At 31.2% G+C, this 22,890-nt stretch overlaps 1 protein-coding gene across 1 annotated transcript in view; it reads left to right on the plus strand.

Annotated features, from left to right (window-relative positions):
- Positions 1-22,890, plus strand: part of LOC126889285 (juvenile hormone esterase-like) — a 68,987-nt gene that overhangs the window by 40,398 nt on the left and 5,699 nt on the right. Inside the window, exons 8-9 of the mRNA XM_050657410.1 lie at positions 4,961-5,160; positions 14,809-14,929. Of these exons, the coding sequence (XP_050513367.1) occupies positions 4,961-5,160; positions 14,809-14,929 (321 nt within the window). The remainder of the gene's footprint in view (positions 1-4,960; positions 5,161-14,808; positions 14,930-22,890) is intronic.

The following is a 22,890-nucleotide window of genomic DNA, read 5'->3' on the forward strand; positions in this document are numbered from 1 at the left end:
TCACGAGCGCAGAAGTTTGTTGGCACGAGCCGAGGCACGAGGCGAGGGCCGCAAATCAAGCGAGGGAGAAATGTGTCATTTTCTGATGTGTTGTACACTGTACTTTTTCTATGGATGCGGTTTTGTCAAGAGTTCAAACTTCAAAATTAAATAATTTAGATACTTTTAGGTATATTATATGCATAAATTAAAATAAAATACATATACATGTAAGTATTTAATATTTTTGAAATTTACATACCTTATTTTTTAAAATTCTAATTAACAGTTATTTTTGAACAGTTTTGAAAGGTAATTCCTGGTAAGTTTTGCTTTAGCACATTTATTTGACAAAATTAATAATTGTATCTGTATTGTGCATGTTACCATGGAAACTGCGATCATAATATGGAAGGCCATAGGAGAACCCGTGAGAAAAAATATTTCTCACTGCAATGGCCGACTTTTCTCACTGCATGAGGAATTGTTCGTTTTGAATGTATGTAAGTAGTGAGAGAAGTTGCATATTCTATAGCATCCATAGAAAATAGTATATTGTACAACAAGAGAGAAAAAAGACATATTTCTCACGAGCGCAGAAGTTTGTTGGAACGAGCCGAGGTACGAGGCGAGTGCCGCAAATCAAGCGAGGCAGAAATATGTCGTTTTCTCACGTGTTGTACACTGTACTTTTTCTATGGATGCGTTTTTGTCAAGAGTTCAAACTTCAAAATTAAATCATTTAGGTGCTTTTATGTAGATTATATGCCAAAATTGAAATAAAATACATATTATACACATGTAGGTATTTAATATTCTTAATATTTATATACTTTTATTTATTTAAAATTATAATTACCAGTTATATTTGAACAGTTTTGAAAGGTAATTCCTGGTAAGTTTTCATTTGACACATTTTATTTGACAAAAATATTTGTGTTTGTATTGTACATGTTAGCATGGAAACCGCGATTCTACGTATGGAACCCGTGAGAAAAAATATTTCTCACTGTAATGGCCGCCTTTTCTCACATCCTGAGAAATTGTTCGTTTTGAATGTATGTAAGTAGTGAGAGAGGTTACACATTTTATAGCATCCATAGAAAATGTATGTTCCTGTATTTATTTTTACAAAATATATATATTAAACCGACTTTAAAATTGGTATTTTTTCACGTTTCAAGTCTCAATTAAAAAATATTTAAATGTTCCCATTTTTTCCAATTGTTCCAATGGTTTGGAAAAAAAAATGGAAAAACCCGTTGTTTTCTCAATTTTTCCTGTTTTTTTTTCCGATGTGTTAAATCTCTAGGCGCGCTAAATGGAAGTAATAGACAACAACTTTATTATTAGTAATAGTCTAGTAAAATAAAATTACACTACATGTAAATCAAAATGTAAATTCGTACAGGTTGAAACAAATTTTATATCAAAGTTTAGGTGGGTACAAAAGATATTTTCAAGAAAGTATCCAAATCATACAAGGGGATCATTGTTTAAATAATTAAAAAGGGGTCATGTTTGCAAAAAAATTACTTTTTTAACTGCTGAGGTCATTCAATTACTAATGAAGGTCTATAGAATTGTTTTTTGTAAAGATGAAGGGTAAATCTTTCACATAAGGCTTACTAAATTAAATTTGACCCCATATTTATTTAAATAATTATACATAAAACTTTAAAAACAAATTTGCAAACAATTATTTTTAGCGTTTTAAATAAGCACTATAAGATATCTTATTTTACAGGATAAGTTGTACTATGTTATCAGTATTAAGTAAAAAAAATTGGTCGAAAAATATTTAATATTTTTTGAGATATTGAATTTGTTTATTAAATGTTACTATATTTTCAATTGCAAAAACGCGGTTGTTGCGAAAGAAATATTCACCTGTATTAAATCTTATTATTTTTATTTTTATGTATATTTTCGATAAATGTATTGATAAATTTAAATTTCAATTAAACTGCCCCCTACAATTGCATTTGAAAATAATTCAAATTTGTTTAAAATTTTTTGTTTTAATAACGTCGCGGTGATTAAATATTTTAAAATGCCGTTTCGATAATTGGATTCCTGGGAATTTTTCACTAATTAACAAATTTTTTGTCTTTTTCCTCATCTTTTTTTTTTGTCATTGTGCCGGGTGTCCATTTATATTTTCCCCCATTTTAACTGCCTATAACTTCTAAACGGCTCAAGATAGAAATATGCGGTTTTCGCTGAAATGTTTTATTTTAGTAAAAGTTTTGTCTGAATTGATTAAATTTTTTATATCGCTTTCAAATACGAAAAAAAAATGGCGGATTTTTGAAAAAAACTTTGTTGAATTTTTTTTAATGGAACACCCAGTATATTTTTTTGTAAGTTGAAATAAAGGTTATTCACCTATCCAACGATATAAAGTTTTTTAAAATCGGTTGTCAAATGACTGAGTAATTAATTTTTAAAATGAGAGGTGCATCTTTCTAACTAAGCAAATTGATATTATGTTATGTGATTTCCACATTGCATCTCTCATTTTAAAAATTAATTGCTCAGTCATTTGACAACCGATTTTAAAAATTTTTATATCGCTAGATAGGTAAATGATCGTTTTTTCAATTTTTTAGGTAAATTGCCATTTTTCATATCGCTTTTAAATAAAAAATTACGGATTCTAAAAAAAACGTTGTTGACTTTTTTTATTAAAACAGCCAGTATATTTTTTGTAACTTGAAAAAAAAGGTCATTTACCTATCCAGCGATATAATTTTTTTTTAAATCGGTTGTCAAATGACTGAGAAATTAATGTTTAAAATGAGAGATGCAATGTGAAAATCACAACATAATATCGTTTTGCTTAGTTACATGTTATTTAGGTATGTGACATCCACGCTGCACCTCTCATTTTAAAAATTAATTACTCAGTGATTTGACAACCGATTTTAAAAAACTTTATATCGCTGGATAGGTGAATGATCGTTCTTTCAATTTACAAAAAAAATAGTGGGTGTTCCATTAAAAAAAAGTCAACAAAGATTTTTTTCAAAAATCCGCCATTTTTATTTTCGTAATTGAAAGCGATATAAAAAACTCAATCGATTCATACAAAACTTTTAGTAAAATAAAACATTTCAGCGAAAACCGCATGTTTCTATCTTGAGCCGTTTAGAAGTTATAGGTAGTTAAAATGGGGGAAAATATAAATGGACACCCGGTATTACTACGGGCCCCTTTTGGGTTAAGTTTCATTAAGAATGTCGAATCTCTAAGTTCTAGATTCTAGACCTAAAAATATCAAGATTGGTCTAAAATCACGTAAATAAAATGTGGCTACTTACTGAGTTACAGGGTGTTTTATTTAAAAATTTAAAAATTATTTTCACCAAGTACTTTCAAACTATTTGACGTATGCTTATAATACTTTACACAAAGTGTGGGTACTATACAGTCTACTAAATTGTGATAAATAAAAGTTTCTAGCTACCACCAGAGGCGTACGACAGGGGCCAGTTAATGGTTGACCCTTCCCAAATTCTACGCCACTGAGGGAATTACTATTTTAGCGAAATTTTTCGATTCTCCAATACTTTCTATGTAAATAATATACTCCTTACTGGTAATGATTAAGTCATTAGTTTTCGAGATATTGGACGTTAAAAATGAAACGGCATAGTTATTTTGATTCATTATTTCATTCATTTTAAACTTCCAATATCTCTCAAACTGATGACTTTATCAATACCAATAAAGTTATTTAGATACAAAGTATTGGAGAATCGAAAAATTTCGCTACAATAATAATTCACTCAGTGGCGCAGAATTTGGGAAGGGTCAATAATTCACTATCCCCTGTCGTACGCCTCTGGCACTAGCTAGAAACGTTTATTAATCACAATTTAATAGGGTGTATAGTAGCCACACTTTCTGCCAAGTATGATAAGGATACGTCAAATAGTTTTAAAGTACTTGGTAACAATAATAATTATTAAATTTTTAAATAAAACACCCTGTAACTCAGTAAGTAGCCACATTTTATTTAAAAGATTTTAGTTAAATCTTAATATTTTTAGGTCTAGAATCTACAACTCAGAGATTCGACATTCTTAATAAAATTAACCCTAAAAGGGCCCATAGTAATATAAATCCAAGAAGAAAAAGAAGAAGAAAAAACGACAAAAAAATTTTGTTAATTAGTAAAAAAATCCCAGGAACCCAATGATCGAAACGGCATTTCAAAATACTTAATCCCCGCGACGTTATTAAAAAAACAAATTATAAACAAATTTGAATAATTTTCAAATGCCATTTTAGGGGGGAGTTTAACTGAAATTTGAATTTATCAATACATTTATCGAGCATATAAATAAAAATAAAAATATTGAGATCTTAAGCAGGTGAATATTTCTTTGGCAAGAACCGAGTTTTTGCAATTGAAAATATAGTAACATTTAAAAAACAAATTCAATATCTCAAAAAATATTAAATATTTTTCTACCAATTTTTTTTTTGCTTGATACTGGTGACATAGCGCAACTTAGTCTGTAAAATAAGATATTTTATGGTGCTTATTTAAAACGCTAAAAATAATTTTTTGCAAATTTGTTTTTAAAGCTTTATATATAATTATTTAAATAAATAGGTGGTCAAATTTAATTTAGTAAGTCTTATGAGAAATATTTACTCTTCAACTTTGCAGAAAAAAATCCTATAGACCTTCGTTGGTAATTGAATGACCTCAGCAGTTAAAAAAGTAATTTTTTTGCAAAAATTACCCCTTTTTAATTATTTAAACAATGATCCCCTTGTATGATTTGGATACTTTCTTGAAAATATCTTTTGTACCCACCTAAACTTTGATATAAAATTTGTTTTAACCTGTACGAATTTACATATTGACTTTTTTTATTTTATTAGGCTATAAATAAATATTTATAGAAATAAACCAAAATAGGTGAAAATTTTATTAACTTAAATAATATTAAAAATATATTTGCAGCATCCTTGACAACCATTGCTTTTAAAGTCCCGACTTGGGAAGCCTTTAATAAATTGGCAGAAAATCTAGATAACAACATTGAGGATATTGCACATGTTGAACTTGATGTAGTTCACTCAAAACGAGCTAAAGTATCTGAAGAAATAAGACGCCTATATACAGATTCGTCTTTTGCAGATGATCCGTATGCTTATATAAGAGTAAGTATAGTGAATTTCGTAACAAGTAAGTATGGAACAATTACTGGGTTATTTTTTACTAAGTTCTTTATCAAAATCGTAAAGGACATCGCACACATCTTATGGAAAATATAATGTCACTCAAATTCAATAAAATTTATACGAATAGATTCGTTTTAAATTAACGCTCAAATCTTATCATTGCGCCAACTCTTAATTATGATTAATTACGGCGCAAATTGCAATTAAAGTTTATCGAAATAACATTTTTGGAGTCAGTAAAAGTGTCAGTTACAATTACTATTGCTCTGGGTGCTATTCACAAGAGCTTAAACCCCGCTGGGCCTAAGCGGATTAGTGAAACTAATCCGCTGATTTATGGAGTACCGACAATTTGGGTACTTTAAAATATTTTTTCTCTCTTTAACTTATGTACGTACCCATTTGATTTCAGATTTATTTATATCATTTTTTGCTCTTATTATTGAAAATATAGAGTTGGCGCAATGATAAGATTTGACCGTTAATTTAAAACGCATCTATTCGTATAAATTTTATTGAATTTGAGTGACATTATAATTTCCATAAGATGTGTGCGATGTCCTTTAGCGTAAAGTGTTTTAAGTGGTGTTGGCAGTTTACCCATTTGTAGAGGGCGGAGCACACTAGTTCGCTCCCGTGGTCAAAAAACCCTTTTAATTATATACCAGTTCGCTCCCATGGTTAAGCGGATTAAATATTTATCTACCTGGTTCTAGTAGAATTATTCGGAGTAACCTACATAGTTGAGTCCCAGAATTTATAATCCGTCTTTCCAATAGCCGAGTTGGGGCCCGAAGATGGGTAAATTGAGTCCCGTGCCTACCTGGGGCTTAGTCGGTGTACATAATGTTTTCTAGGAATGAGAAAACAATAATTTTTTTATAACATATAATTTTATTACAAAAATTTAATCCTAAAATATTTACAGTAAACAATATAACCTACATTTACATGCTAAATCTATGCTAAGTAAGGTATTTAAATGCCAGTCTATGTATATGTATGTTTTTTTCTATTTGGCAATAAGAAGAAAACCAAAGGTATATAATGATCTTCTTTTTGACCATGGATGGAGAACATTTGCTTAAAGACCTTTGAGCAATATTCAGAAGTTCAACTGTTGTTGTAGGAAAACCATAATTTGGTTTTCTATGTCGTTTACCATTAGAAAATTCTCCTTTTTGTTGGTACTCACTGGAAATGTTTTAATGTTCATGAGTTTCTTTGGCAATTTTTGGCAAGTCTTTCCATACTTTTTGGCAATTTAGGCAGAAGAGATCGTCGGGCGTTATACATATTTTTCGGACCAATTCCAATTTTTCGGACTAATTCCACATCTTTGGTAGTCAAGGTACTACTATTGCCATTTCGTAATTCCTCATGCAAAATTTTCATATCCCCATTTTCATAGGTCGTTCACTGATATCTTCTACGGCCTTTCAGTTCAAGGAGTTACTTAACATTTGACGATTCAGTACATCTTCGTTTAATTCACTATGATTGTGGTCATCCATAATTTCCGTCAATACGTTGTCCCCTTGGGTTTTTAAAAATGCTTTACATTTTTCTTTCGTCTCCGCACAACAAATCCAACGCTTGCCGTCATTTTTAAAGAATTTTGACACAAAAGCCATTTAGCACAATCAATTACTGTTTTCCTTTTTCACTAAGAACAATTTTCATAGACCTCATTTTGCCAATCAACTTAACACTGTATCGTATACAGATATATCGCACTCTATACTAAATATTTTGTGGTATACATATTACTTTTTATTTGATTACCATAAATGCATAACCAATAAAATACTTACAAATTAAAAAGCTATTAAAAGGTAATTGGAAGAATTACGATGCCCGGGACTCAACTCGACCATCTAAATATTTTGACTCTTCTTAATTCAGGTATACGGGACTCAATTTACCTATGCCCGAATTATTAATATCGGCAAAATTGGTAGGAAATACTTTGATTTTTGTGGTTTATATAGAAATTATATAAAATAATATTTGTTACATATTTATATACGAGACAGTTGAATTAGATTATTTAGTATAATATTCACTTTATTTTGGTCCCTATTTTGAAAAATGTTAGTGATTGATTCAGAAATGTTATTAGTAGAGAGCGGAATATATGCAACACAACATTACCAAAATATGCGCATATATATGCATTACTTTTACTACAAATATGCAGGTATTTTTTCTAAATTTGTCTAAATATGCAAATGCATATTAAAAATACTCAAAAATAAAACAATATATTAAGTCGTAAGATCTTCAGAAAAGTTGCCTTCAAAAATACGTACAACTTTCCTCAAACAATCGAAGCCCTCATTTTTTTCTAAAACATTTTTTAATTTATTTCTAATTGTAATCCCTGTATTTCCGGGAATTTTTTGACAATGAGCAGAAAAAGTGTTAACAAGATTAACCTAATCACTTAATTGTAAATTCCTTTGTTCTAATGACTTTATTAGATCTGGTAAAAAACTAAAATTAACTTTTATGAACATAAGTTCTTTAGCAATTTGTACGTTACTTAAAAAACAAAGTACGTTACTTAAGCTGAAGAACAAAAGCGGAATTGTCTACAATTTGATGGATTTTTGTATTTTGATGCTTCTCTCTATGTCCGTCTTTATAGAAGTAAAAGCGGGTCCCGGTGAATTCGTAACTATTTTAATCCCCCATCCTAATTACAGGCCAATTGGTAACTCTGGCCCTCAGGTAATTTTTCGGTAACCAATCAACTACCGGTGAATTCGTAACTAAATAAAGGTATAATCTTTTAGACTTGAAATAAACATATGGAAAATCTCTTTGCTTTTAAATTATTAGATGGATTTAAATAATTTATCATTGCTAAACATCTAAATATTGAATTTACAATTACTTGATAAAAACCAAGCTCGTGTAGAGCTCTACTTGATGGAAATAATATTTATAACACGTGTTAATGAATCACTATAATATTGTTTCAATTATTTTATTAAGATATTTCAATTTTTGCTGTTTTTATAGGTACATATTATAATACAAATATAATGTTTTTAAGCAAACCAAGAAACATTCGGTTTAGATTTAAGGTATTAGATTTAATCAATGGTTTCGAATTCACCTGAAGAAAGTTTCGACAGGTCAGGTAATATAAAAGTTAGGAATTGGCCGGTGTACATTTTGATTTGAAAATTTTTGTCATTAAAAGTTACGAGTTGGCGCGTGTCCGTAAAAGCGAATTTGTCGAATAAAAACACTCTTTCCAGAAAAATTTCTTTTGTGGGACATGATGGTTTTGTTTGTCAGTTCCTCATTTAAAAAATTAAATGTGAAAATGAATGTAACTTACGATTGTGGAACAGGCCTTGCAAAATACTTTGTCTCCACTTAGCTTTAACTCGGGAAAACACTTTATCCAAGCACTTTTTTGAATGGTAGACATATTTAAATTTAATATATATCAATCACTTCAAAAACACTAAATACGATACAACGTTTACTTTAAACAAATATTGGCCGGAAACTGACAAAATAATTATTAGACCCTTAAAAGCAGGTAGGTACCTGCGACTTGCTACTCTAATAGAATAATATTTTTCTGGGAACACACATAATTGTTAAATTCAGGTAGTAATGGGAAAGTCCAGATGAGCGATAGATAGATAAATAACGAGCTCGTTCATATCGAAGTTATAAAATTCCAACTAAGAGAGGAAAATTTTAAACTTTTATATAATTTATTTTAAAAATATGCAAAATAAATCGTGTTTAGCTTAAATATGCAATGTTGTGTTTGTTGTCTGAAAATATGCAATATATGCATCTATATGCACTTTGCATATATTCCGCTCTCTAGTTATTAGAAATTTTGATTTCTTGGCCGGAGCGAATTTACCTCTGACCCTTTTCTTTAGGGGATTAAAATCTGACCGCGAGAGCTAACATGCCCGTAGAGGGAGTCACCGCATCTTCCGCAGTTTTTTCTGATTCGGTTAAGGATTTTCCAAATATTACGGGGTCACGGCGACGTTGGGGGGGGGGATTTGGGCGTAAATCAATCAGTCTTGTCACTGAGTTAGTGATGGTTGTAGTAGGCTATGGTAGTGCGCAGGTGCTGCTGCAGAGGAGGGTCAACGGGGCTTTAGACCCCCCCATTGTATTTAGTCTAAATATTATTTTTTTAAAGTTTTAAAATTGTCCAGACTTCAGCAAAGGAACGCGGCTATAAATTACCATTTTATTTAACTATTTTACATAGAATGCTTAATGGTACACACAACCAGTTGGTCTGTGCTAATTGAAATGGCAAGTACCTAGTTTTTTCGAGCAGGGAAGAATGTTGCTCTTTAGGCACATTTAATCTTTTAACATCGACTAGTAGTCACAATATTTTATTAGAATTTATAATGTAAGCCATATATTATGAAGTTACCACCTTCATTGGTGTGCTAGTTACAACTACTTTGCGGAATACACTGAAGATGTTCTGTTCAGAACGAAAACGTTTTGCAATCCATGTGGATGACTTTTAGATAGTTTTTAAATAATAGATTTTATACCAAAATACAATTTGAAGTTTTTACTTCTGTATAGGTTTTTTTAAATTAATTGCTTGTACTGTGTATATTATTTTTTATTTAATATTGACCGCTTTACGGCGCGGCGGCTGTATTGCTATTGGATCTAGGTATGTGCCAAAATGTAAACAAACAATATTCTAGTCTAGCATTAGCTAAATCTAGCATCTCTAAATAAAAAATGGTGAGGGGGCCCAAGCGGGGATTTTTGCAGTTACTCGAGCGCGTCAGATTATTACATGGGGAGAAACCTTATACCATGAAAATGTACATCTACCATATAATGGCTCTTAATGCAGGGGAATTCGTTAAGGGGGGGTCGAAAAAACAAATGTATCCTTAGAAAAACTCGAAATCGTCAGATTAAGATAAGGTAAGTTAAGTACATGCAAATCAGTGTATATTTCAAAAATCTAACGATTTGAGCGGGATAAGTGAGTCCAAAAGTTTCACAAGAAAAAAGCGAATATTTCACAAAATAAATGACAGATCAAAAAATCTATCGAATTATACCAAACACGATTTCGCACGGAGAGGGGTGGGGGTAAATTGGATGTAGATATAGAACAGGGAACCAAGCATCATTAAGTAACAACTGAGAAAATCAACAAAATTGATTGTCGTCTGTTAGAATCGATTATTTTGAACACCGATTATTTTAATATATTGTAGGTTACGTCCAATGTTAGGATAGGTAATTTATACTTTTGTTGTCTGAAAATAGTTGAAAAATATCATTCATAAAATAAATATGCTACTTGGTTCCTTTTAAAAAAATTAAATTAAAATATTTTTTATACAATTTTAAAAAGAACCAGTCACTTGGTTCCATGTATAAATAGGAATATTTTTTTTATAAAGAAACATAAACTATTTATATTTATAAAGTAGCAACGAGTGGGTTTCAATGAACACAGGAAAATGTCAAGTCACCAAATAAAACAGATTTATTTTCCAACAAAGTAATGTGGTTTCTTGTACAAAAACGTAAAAACAATATTTAATGCTAGACAGGTATCAATAAAGGCAAAAAAAAATAAAAAAAATGGTAATTATTGTTTTTGATAGAACTTTAACAAAATCTGCCTCATTATTCAGTTCCAGTTTCAAACTCAAAATCAACGTCACCATCATAACCATCTACATCATCTATAATAGCGTCATTAGCAAGCATTGATGTAAAATAGTTTTGCTCGTTATACGGTAACCAGTATTTTTTTCAAACTGACTATAAAAAAAACGGTATCTAAATATATTTTGATTTATTACAAAACGCCAAAGTAATTATGTCTGACTACCTAATATGTGTTCATCGAATAAGATGATTAGAAATATTATCGTGAAAATCGTACTTCAAAAAACATCTTAGAAAATATGGAAACATCTAGGTACATACCTATGTGCACATCACTTCAGATTCCATAAATGTCATTTTTCTGAACAAAGAACCAATAAGAAGAAAATCCATATTATTCCTACTAGACATTTTAGAACATGGAACCAAACAACAATAAAAAGTACCAAACCCCCACATTTCACTTAACTTCATTATTGAAAAAGGAACCAGGTAACATATTTGAAGTTATAAAATCCATATAAAAATGTAATAATTTGTAAACTTACCTGCTGTTTATTACGTGCATTGGCTTTTAAAAGATTTACATATTTGTTTCCACGCGAGATTCTTACAAACTTTCAGATTATTTCGAAATCACTCAATCGTAGTCTAAAAACTGTGGATCTTTGTTCTAAAATTACTATTTCGCGAAACTGTACAAGAACATAGACCTTTCGTCAATAGATGGCGCTAGGGGTATTATTTAAGTTTTATATTCTGGAGCTGGGTGCAGGGGTATTGTGTAAATCTCTTTAACGACAGAAACCAATATTTCAAAATTTGGCGGTTGGTTCCCTGTTCTATATCTACATCCAATTTATAATTTTAAATACGAATCCTGCGATATTTCGCGAAATGAACATCTGATCGAAAAACTGAAAAATACACATATTCAATATTTTTGAAAAATCTATCGAATGGCACCAAACACGACCCCCCACGGAGGTGGGGTGGGTTACTTTAAAACCTTAAATGGTGGAGCCCCCATATTTTATTTTAAATTTGGATTCTTTACGTAAAAATAAGTAACAATTTTATAACATTTAGAATGAACATTTCACTGCCAAAAATTTTAACAATAATTATTCAAAATTTTAACAATAATTATTCAAAATTTCAGAAGTCATTTTGAATAAATATTGTTAAAATTTTTGGTAGTAAAATTTTACTTCAGTTTTTGTAGTATTTGATTGTAATCTCCATTTTTTAAGTCATCATCATTCTCTTTGCCTTATCCCTATGCGGGGTCGGCTTCCCTAATTGCATTTCTCCACACAATTCTATCTTGGGTCATATCAATGTTAATCCCCTTTACCAACATGTCCTGCCTTATCGTCTCCCCCCAGGTCTTCTTTGGTCTTCTTCTCCTACTCCTTCCAGGAATCTGCACTTCAGCTATTCTTCGTATTGGGTGATTAACGTCTCGACGTTGAACATGACCAAACCATCTTAACCTATGCTCTCTCATTTTGGCATCAATTGTTGCCACACCTAGACTTCTCCTAATATACTCATTTCTAATTTTATCCTTCTTTGTCACTACACTCATCCATCTAAGCATTCTCATTTCCGCCACATGCATTCGTTGTTCCTCTTTCTTTTTCACTGCCCAACATTCAGTTCCGTGCATCATAGCCGGTCTTATGGCTGTTTTATAGAATTTTCCCTTCAGTTTCATTGGAATTTTTCTGTCACACAATACACCACTCGCTTCTTTCCACTTCACCCATCCAGCCCTAATTCTACTGCATGCATCTACATCTATTTCTCCATTACTCTGTAATACCGATCCTAGGTACTTAAAACTATTGCTTTTCACAATCATTTCACCGTCCAAAGATACCATTTTATTTGTAGTAACTCCATCTTTAAATGAACATTCCAAATACTCTGTTTTTGTCCTACTAAGTTTTAAACCTTTTTCCTCCAGAGCTTGTCTCCACTGTTCCAGTTTTTGTTCTAAGTCTCTTTCACTATTTTCTATCAACACTACATCATCAGCATACATTAGGCACCATGGAATACTACCCTGTAGTCTAGCTGTTATCTCGTCCAAAACTAATGAGAATAAATAAGGACTAAGCACCGATTCTTGGTGCAATCCTACTTTCACCTGAAATTTATCAGTCTCTCCCACACCTGTCCTAACACTAGTCGTTACTCCCTCATACATATCTCTCACAATATTTACATATTCGCCAGGGACTCCTTTCTTATTGAGTGCCCACCACAGAATCTCTCGAGGAACTCTATCATATGCTTTTTCAACATCAATGAATACCATATGAGCGTTGGTCTCTTTATTCCTGTATTTTTCCATCAGTTGCCTTACAATGAAAATTGCACCTATTGTTGATCTGCCCTGCATAAAGCCAAATTGATTATCGGATATTTCGGTTTCTTCACGTATCCGTCTATCGATTACTCTCTCCCATATTTTCATGGTGTGGCTAAGTAGTTTTATAGCCCTGTAGTTTGTGCATTGTTGTATGTCTCCCTTGTTTTTGTAGACAGGTACTAATATACTGCTTCTCCATTCGTCTGGCATTTGTCCAACTTCCATAATTCTATTTATCTCCATTTTTTTAAGTATTCACCATTACCATTAATCTCCATTTTTTAAGTATTCACCGAAAAGGGGTAGATTATTTGTAAGAGTGTTTTCGGCAGTTTCTAAAAATTCGTGCCTTGTGGCAAGGGTCTAATCGTTAGCACATCCAAACTTGCGAGATTCGATTGCAGGGAGCTAAAAAGTAAATAGGCCTGTCGCCTTTATTCAGAAGGACTTACCCAAGTTTTTTTATGTATTTTGACAAGCAGAACACGAATTTTTTGGGTAACAGTTCATACGGATGTCGATAAGATTGTTATAAACAGAGAACTTGAGGAATTACATAACAGAGATTTTTCGCAAAACAAAACTTTTTTTGTATTTTTTGGGTCATCTAAGCAAAAAATGTTTCTACAAGCTTTTTCGTAGGATGCACACTTTTCGAGATAAACGCGGTTAAAATTTCAAAAAATCGAAAAATTGCAATTTTTTAAACCAAATAACTTGATTAAAAAATAAAATAGCAATTCTGCTTACCGCGTTTGAAAGTTCAAGTCAAATTCTATCGGTTTTGATTATTTGCATTGCTAAAAATTAATCTCTATATTGTTAAACAAAGTTAGAAATACATAGTAATTGAGTGATGGTTTCAATGAGTCTCTCATTTAAAATCGAACGAGTAGGCGCGCCTACAAACAGGCAATTTCTACGTAGCATGTGTTAAAACGCATGCATTGGGCACGGGAAACACTATTTGTTTATAGCTTTGTTTGAAAAAAAAATTAATTGTTAGCAATGCAAATGATCAAAACCGATATAATTTGACTTGAACTTTGAAATGCGGTAAGCAGAATTGCTATTTTATTTTTTAATCAAAAGTTACTTAGGTTCAAAAATTGCAATTTTTCGATTTTTTGAAAGTTCAACCGCGTTTATCTCGAAAATTATGCATCCTACGAAAAAAGTTGTAAGAACTTAGAATGATCCAAAAAATACAAAAAAATATTTTGTTTTGCGAAAAATCGCTGTTACGTAATTCCTCAAGTTCTTTGTTTATAACAATCTTATCGACACCCGGGTCAACTGTTACCCAAAAGATTCGTATTCTACAGGTCAAAACACATAAAAAACTTGGGTAAGTCCATCTGAATAAAGGAGTGCGTTGTATGCCCTGGCGACAGGACTAAAGTGGGCAAGCTAAGAAATATGTGGAAACCCTGTGGATATCTATTAATAAGTTCCAATTGCTGTCGTCAAATCTAAGATTTTGAAACTTTTTTTGTTACATTTTAAAATTTGTATAAAAGCTCGAGCATTTTTGTTTCATTTAAATGAATTTAAACCTTTTTAAGTGATTAACATTATTTGAATTGTTTCAGATTTCCAGTGATCTCTATTTAATTCAGGGTATCGTTCGTCAAGCTGAAATAGCATCAAAATTTATACCCGTCTACATGTATGAGTTTGATTATGCTGCAGATAACACTTTTCCCTTTCCAGGTAATGTTTTAATATTTTATTTTCTTATCTAATCTTATAAAATCCTAATGACGTAAACATTGAATGACGTTTAATAAACGTCATTTTATTTTGTAAAATATTTTTTATAACAGCTCTAGCATAACTGAATCGAATTACCTAATTTCCATTTTAAAACATTTCTAGAAGTCCAAGGAAGGTTTAAAAGGTGAGAAAAAGTGATTAAATTGTAAAGAAAATACTAAAAACGGTAATGTTATTGTCATATTTACACACAGTTATATTATACTCCTTGAGATTTACGTCACTAAAACTGCGGCTAACTGCGGGTCTATTTATTGTTTCATTAAATTTGTAATTATTATTGATGCACAAACTTGAATTTTCAACTTCATCTCAGAAAAAATGTAAAATAGTTTTTTGCACGATTGATCATTTTTGACTGTTTACCGTGACAGATTTTACGTCAGTAGGTGACATTTACTAGCAACTCGACGGTAAGTAATCCAACTCGACGGTAAGTACTCCAACTCGACGGTAAGTAAGTAATTCACTCACCGTCGAGTTAAAAAATCTCTTAATTTTAATTTATTTTTTGAAAGAATAAAGAAAACCAACGAATTATTTATTAATATTGAAACTTATGGTACAATTTGTTAAATTATTTAATGAAATCCCACTTGTTTGGGCTGTGGTTTCACTTCTAACAGAAACTCCTGCAGAATCGCATATATTAGTAGTATTACTAGTATTGCACAATATTTTTTCGGCAAAATCTATTTTATTTAGAAGAGAATTTTCTACATAGCTTTCTGCCACTGTCGATGAATGCCAACCTCCATGACGCTTTAATCCTAGGACATCAACACCTTTATTAGCCAAAAGCGTTGCTGATGTCCTCCTGAACGAATGGCCAGTATAGTTCTCGGGATTAGGCAAATTTAAGAATTTGGCAATTTGAGAAGGCGAGCCCCCGATTGTCCCTTTCCCTATTACTTGAGCACAACATTTTCCTTTGGCGTATTTAAGAACAAATGATTTGATTTTACTTGTAATGGACGAAGTTTTATATACTTTTGCAGAATTTCTAAATATGGAATTTTATCGTCTGGTTTATTAACGACTGTAAAAGTACGCTGGATGTTCGTTTTTGTATTGGGTACTTTTACAATCATTAAACCATCTGTTTGTTGGATGTCATTCATAGTAATATTATATAATTCTTCTCTTCTACAGGCACCAGATATTCCCAATATCATTGCGACCTACAAATTATGAAAAAATCTTCATTAGAGTATTTCTTTTACCTAAACTAGCTTATATTACCTTGTGAACTAGAAATTCTTCATCCGTTGCTTCCATCAGAAATTTTTTAAATTGCTCCCGTGTAAAAATGCTCGCTTTCTTAGGCCTATAGCCAACATTTTTTCTCTTCAAATACGCGATCAAAGTTGAAAACTTGGAAATATCAATGCCATCATAAAGAAAAACGGTGGATTTAATCATTGAATATTCTGCCCAGAGGCTTCCAGGAGCTTTCAACTGCATATGTCTTTGAACGAAATATGCCAATAGAGTCTTTTTTTCGATTCTTAAATTCTTGCCTTCGCACCATTTTTTAAAACTTTGGTAGGTATTTTGATAACGGATTTTGGATTTTTCGGGAATAATTGCGGAACACCCTTCTTCCCAAGCCCGTTCAATTTCTTCAAATTCACTTTCGCTCATATTAAAATTTATAAAAATCAAAATTGTACTTAAAATTATTGACAACTAAATAAAAACTCAATTCTCCATTGTTGTTGTGCACCCTAGTTACTACCTAACAACCAAAGTATCTATTTTGATAAAATGAATGAAACTAGTCAATCTGACGAAAATGTTAATTTTATAATTTATAATGGTATCAATCGTGCAAAAAACGTTATAAGCATGTCGAACGTTAAGGGTAACCGATCTCAGACAATAATTGGAGTCGTCGCTCCGCTCCTCCTCCAAACAATTGTCTTCGATCGGTATAAAACCGTTACGGTTCTCCATACTTAATATACTATTTATTATTGTAAGTTAACAATGTTTAAAAATTATTTTTAATTATAAATATATTTTCTGTATATTAATAGTACATTATTTGAAGGTTTTTGCTGTAAATTTTAAAGAACCGTTTGGATTGACATGAAATTTGGCATACGCATAGCCAACATGTCAAAAAAAAGTGATCATAGATAAAAGTGTTAGTAGGATATTGTGCCGATGTGTGCTTTTGCTGTGGGGGTGAGTTTCACCCCTTCTCGGGGGTGAAAAATATACGTTCAAAATAAGTCAGAAATTCGATAAACTGACTAATTCTAAGCACATTTTATTCTATACAGTTTTTTTGACTAAGTCAATACTGTTCGAGTTATTTGCGAGGGAATATGTTCATTTTTCAACAAAACAAATACGTTTTTAGACAATTTTTCGCAAATAATTCAAAAGGTAAGTATTTTAGCGAAAAGACCATTCTTAGCGAAAATATAGCTTGTAAAAAAGTGAAAAAAATGGTGTATACATGAAGTCTCTAGAACTAGCAGAAGCAAAGTTATAGCTAAAAAAAAATACGTTTATATTCGCCAAATTTCAAATAAATATATTTCAACGTGAAATAACGCTTCTAAAAATGAAGCACTTTAAAAAAAACTCATTACAACTTTTTTAAATAGTTTAAAAGGTTTATTTCTTTTTCGTAAAAGAAGATACTAGCATCAAACTTAAGCAAGTTACGCTCAAAATACAGTTGGCTCCCTTTGATTTGGCAAAAAAAAAATTGGGAAAATCACTGCCTAATTAAAAACTTAAATAAGATTAATCGTTATCGCTTCACAAGTTGCTTTATTTATGTTGTGTTTATGATCTGTAAGTTTCATCGATTCAATATGCTTATTTAAAAAAAATTGTTGAAAATATTCTTCTTTAGCGGCGAATCGATTGAGGGTAAAATTTGATTGATCCGCGCGCATGCGCACACCGACAGTATGGTATTAGTTGTTATACGGGCTCTGATTGGGTGTTGAAATTTTGAAATGATCTGTCAATAATTGTTCAATATGGAGGTTATCGGTAAACAAAAATATTGTATAATATTAGTTTTTGTTGATGTGTGGACAGAAATAAAATCAAATTTATAATTATAGTGACTTTTTAAATAGTTTTGAAAAGCCGCAGGTACGTAATTCTAAATGTTTCAGTTGGAAATACCTAATAGTTTCAATACCTATCTATTTGGAAAATGTAAACAAAATAATGTAGTTACCTTTTAGTAGGCAATGCTTTAATTTACATAATCTGATTACGAACAAACTTTCTACAAATCTTCATCTCATATATCGTTTTCTTACTCTATATTTTCGACAAAAATCAAACTAATAATTTTATTAAATGCATATAAATTTATGATGTAAACGTTTAGTTTGTGTATATTCCCACATGACGTATACGAGAGTTTGATGCAGTTTGAAATGGCGTCAACTTTCGTGCGGCGTGGTAGACGTGAAGTGGGTTCTAGCCCCAAGCAAGTTACTATTTTTTTTATTTTTTTTATAGATTTTATGATTGTAAGTATATTATTATATAATTTTTGAAGTTATTCTTCTTTTTTGAAAGTGGTAGATAAGAAAGTTAGTGTGATTTTTAAATAAAATGAGTACAAATAACATTTTAAGTATATTTACTTCGTTTAAAATACCTATTATATAATAGAAGAATATCTTCTTACGTGCGTACAAAGTACACACACATTCTTTTTTTAAAATAAAATTATTAAAATTTTTATTAAAAAAATGCTTTTTTTTTCAAAATACCTTAAAAATTATTAGTAATACCAAAAATATCAGAGTAATAAAATGTATGTTTTGCTTTTCTAAATATATTCGATTTTTTGTTTTCCTGTTGGACCAAAATTGGTTGTGCTATGCCTGTTCAAAGTTTGGATACACTCGGGATTAGTGACTCGTTTCAGCCCTTTTAACTACAGCCTTTTCAAAAATAAGCACTTTGAACCGATGAAACTTACAGATCGTTTAAATAATAAATAAGAAAGAAACTTCTAAAGCGGTAACGATTAATTTTATTTGGGATGCTAATTAGGGGGTGCTTTTCGCGATGTACCTCACATCCTTTTAATTTTAGAAGTTTTTTAAGAAAACAAAAATAAAACTTTTTTTAAACACTTTAAAAAAGTTTAAATGAGTGTTCCTTGAAAAGTGTTCCGGTTTTTGGTTATTTCTCGAAGAAATATTCGATTTGGAATTTGACGAATAATAACCTACTTTCCATTAGCTACGACTTAGTTTCTACTGTATCTACAGACTTCATATATGCACCATTTTTTGCACTTTTTATATGCTATATGTTTATTAAGAATATTTTTTTCGGCAAAATAATTATTTTTTGAGTTATTTGCGAAAAACCGTCTAAAAACTTGGTTATTCTGTTGAAAAATGAACATATTCACTCGCGAATAACTCGAAAAGTATTAACTTGGTGGAAAAACTATGTAGAACAAAAGCTCCTTATAATTAGTCAGTTTATCAAATTCTGAACTTATTTTGGACATATACTTTTCACCCCCGAAAAGGGGTGAAACTCACCCCCAGGACAAAAGCACACATCGGCACAATATCACTTTTTTTCTTTGACTTATTAGCTATGTGTATTGTGTGTGCCAAATTTCATGTGAATACAAGCAGTTCTTTAAAATTTAGAGGTTTTGTAAAATTTTACCGTTAAAGGACGTACTATAATTTTCGATATTGTCAAAAATAGAGATATTCTTGAGCAAGGAGCAAATTTTTATACACTTCCCTTACAACTAATAAAATTTGATATCTGATGGGATATTGTAAAGATTTTCTTCCTTAGACTACCTTACAAATATTTCAAAATCAAAACTAGCCAAATCAATCTAGTCCTTCTCCAGTTATAAAATAAAAAGGAATATAAAAAATAAGAGTTAGATAAAATTGGAGGGTGTCAGAAAAATTGGAAGAAGATGCGATAAAATAGGAGGATGTCACAAAAAATTGAATGCAGTGACTCCTAGAAGGCAATTGATTGTGTTCCTCGTCGCATGGCGACGGGCAAAATCACTAATGTTTGTTTTTTAAGCAAGAGGAGTGTTTCAAATTTACCGCGCTGTATTGCTTGTTTCTAATTGGTCCAACCTGTCCAACCTCAGGCAAGTTTACTCCACTGTTATAAAATTTTGACACTAATGACATTTATCAAATTTTGACACTAGTGACATCTCATAGGGGAATTAAGTTATATCGGCGATTTTTGTGTTTTCTGTGTTATTCCTTTAATTTTTAGATTGTTAGTCTGCTATTATATAAAAAGCAGTGGTTTTTGGAACTCTTTGGCGTATTAATTTAATCTAATATTTATGGATTACCGTTGAGGGCCGACTAGATCAACCAAAAAAGAAGATTGTACAGTAAGGTCTCGTTTTATGCGGTGGATACGTGCTACAGAGAAGCGCATATAAAAAATTCGCATTAAAAAAGATTTTATCTACTCTATGTCATATCATGTTTTAGTTTTTAGTTTGTGAAAACTGTCACTATAGATAGCAGTGCGTGAAGGGTTTAAAGTGTGCGTGAAGTAACAATGTATTTTAAATGGTATTTACTTTTTCGCACACTTTCAATGGGTTTTTTGGTACACTTTCATTTAATCAAATATTCTTAACTTTCGCGTTGTCATGGTGATGACAATATGAGCAATGACTTACAACAAAACTTTTGACAGTTTTGTGGTTTGAAAGTAGTTAGGATTTTTAAATGTCAAAGTTCTAAAAATTGTAGAATAGAAATGAATTCCAGTGACGAAGAGTTACAGTTTTTTTATTTGTTTATCGTAGATAAAATATTGTATGAAACTGTGCGTGAAGTATTTTTTGCGAACTTACGCGATGTATAGCACTCGCTCCGTTGTCGCTCGTGCTCTAAAAATCGCGTGCGTTCGCAAAAAGCATACTTCACGAACTGTTTCATAAATAACTATTACTTGCATTGAAAAAGTACGGATGCGTTCCGTAGTTTTCTAAAATCATGTAAAATGGTGGACGTTTGTCCACCAAAAATTTATTGTCTTTAATGATTTTTTTCCATTGGGACAAATAAAATCTTAACAGGTTGACAGACAGTGCGTCAAAATAAGCAAGTATTGTGACACTATTTTGTATTTTGCAAAGTAGATTAGGGAAATTGCTGAATTTCTTTTAGCGCTTATAATTCATGGAAATAACGAGTTTTTTAAAAAATTCTGTAACCATGTGGACGACGACCATGGACATCATGTCAAATTTAATATGCATCTGTAGATGTAATGTGACTTTTTTGTCACAACTCGTTATTTTAAAAATGTCGACATTTAAACTCTAAAACACATTTAAATTTAATTTCAAAACAATTACAGGTTATACCTTTCAATGCAAAACTCAGATTGATGTAATAGCTACATACTACATCATGTAACAAGGGGAATCTCTGAATTGCAAACCCTCATATTACTGACGTCTGGAAGGAAATAGTTAATATTAATTGTAACAGTTGTAAATAATAGAAATTTTTGAATGAAATACAAACCGCACAACTTCAAAATCGCATTAAAATAATCCGCATAAAAAGAGACTTTACTGTATTTGGTTTTTATTCTAGTGACTTTCTTGGGTGTGAATCTGTCTTTTTAATTTACTCCTGGTTAAAAAATAAACCATAGCAGGGTTAAAAAATAAACCAAGGAAGGTAAAATGCACTAGTTGAGGTGTTTTTTATAGCAGGATTTTTTTTTAATATATACCTGAATTTGATAAGAAAATAACTTACCAGAAGTTAAGTATAGGATTCCAGGTCACAGGTCATCGGAAAATACATTATAGCAATGAATGAACCGACTAAAAAAGAATCAGCTATAAAATACTTCGATCCAGAGTTGCCCTTAATACAGTAGAACGTCGATAATCCGGACGTCAAAAATCCGGACCGTCAATAATCCGGATTTCGCAGCGGAACTTCGCTGCGAAAAATGAACCTCTACCGCAGTTCAAAAATATTTTACACATTTTTTTAAAAGCCCAAATAGTCTCTGATGTTTTTACTGTACACATGGTGCTATTATAAATTAATTACAATACAATGTTTAAACATAAAAAAATGTTTTGATTAATTTCACCTCTAGACACTTTACTGTACAAGAGAAAACATAAAATTTTAAAACGTTTGTTGTACTTTAATGTGTATACTGACCTTTTTTTGAGGTAATTTCGATAATCCGGATAATTTGATAATCCGGATGGGGTCCGGTCCCAATTAATCCGGATTATTGACGTTCTACTGTAGTACCAAAAAGCACTGTCCCAACAGGAAAAGCCTATGTCAATAAATTGGCCGTGGGCTAAGATGACTAGACCCCCCTCTGCAAATAACCTCTTTCTACTGTATCCCATACTCACGTTGTGTATATTATACGGCTCCCCATTATGCAGTGTTTCAATCATGTGGGAGGTGTCGGCATCATCTCTTGGTTTTCTAAAACAAACACCATAATTGTGAAAATATCGTAAAGACATATTTTTAGAACACCATAACACACACCCAAACTTATATGGAATCATCTGATATTTCTTACTATTTCGTGCGAATTTAAAAAAACGAACTAATAACAAACACATAATAGTCTGGGCTGATTATCGGAGAATAGGCCATTTTTGGGAAAAGTTATTTACCAGCAATGTTATTGCTGTAATCGAATTATAAGATCCTATATATTAATAATATAGGTATGCAAAGTCCTCAGATAGTGTGCTACTTTTTTTATAAACAAAATGGCGCACGAAAATCGTGTTTTTTTCAATTATTGCTCTATAACTTCGAAGATTTTAAATTTACAACAAAAACACTCAAATAAAAATTCACCATGATGAAATTCTGCATAGAGACGTG

The sequence above is a fragment of the Diabrotica virgifera genome, chromosome 8, assembly GCF_917563875.1.
Source record: "Diabrotica virgifera virgifera chromosome 8, PGI_DIABVI_V3a".
Lineage (NCBI taxonomy): Eukaryota > Metazoa > Arthropoda > Insecta > Coleoptera > Chrysomelidae > Diabrotica > Diabrotica virgifera.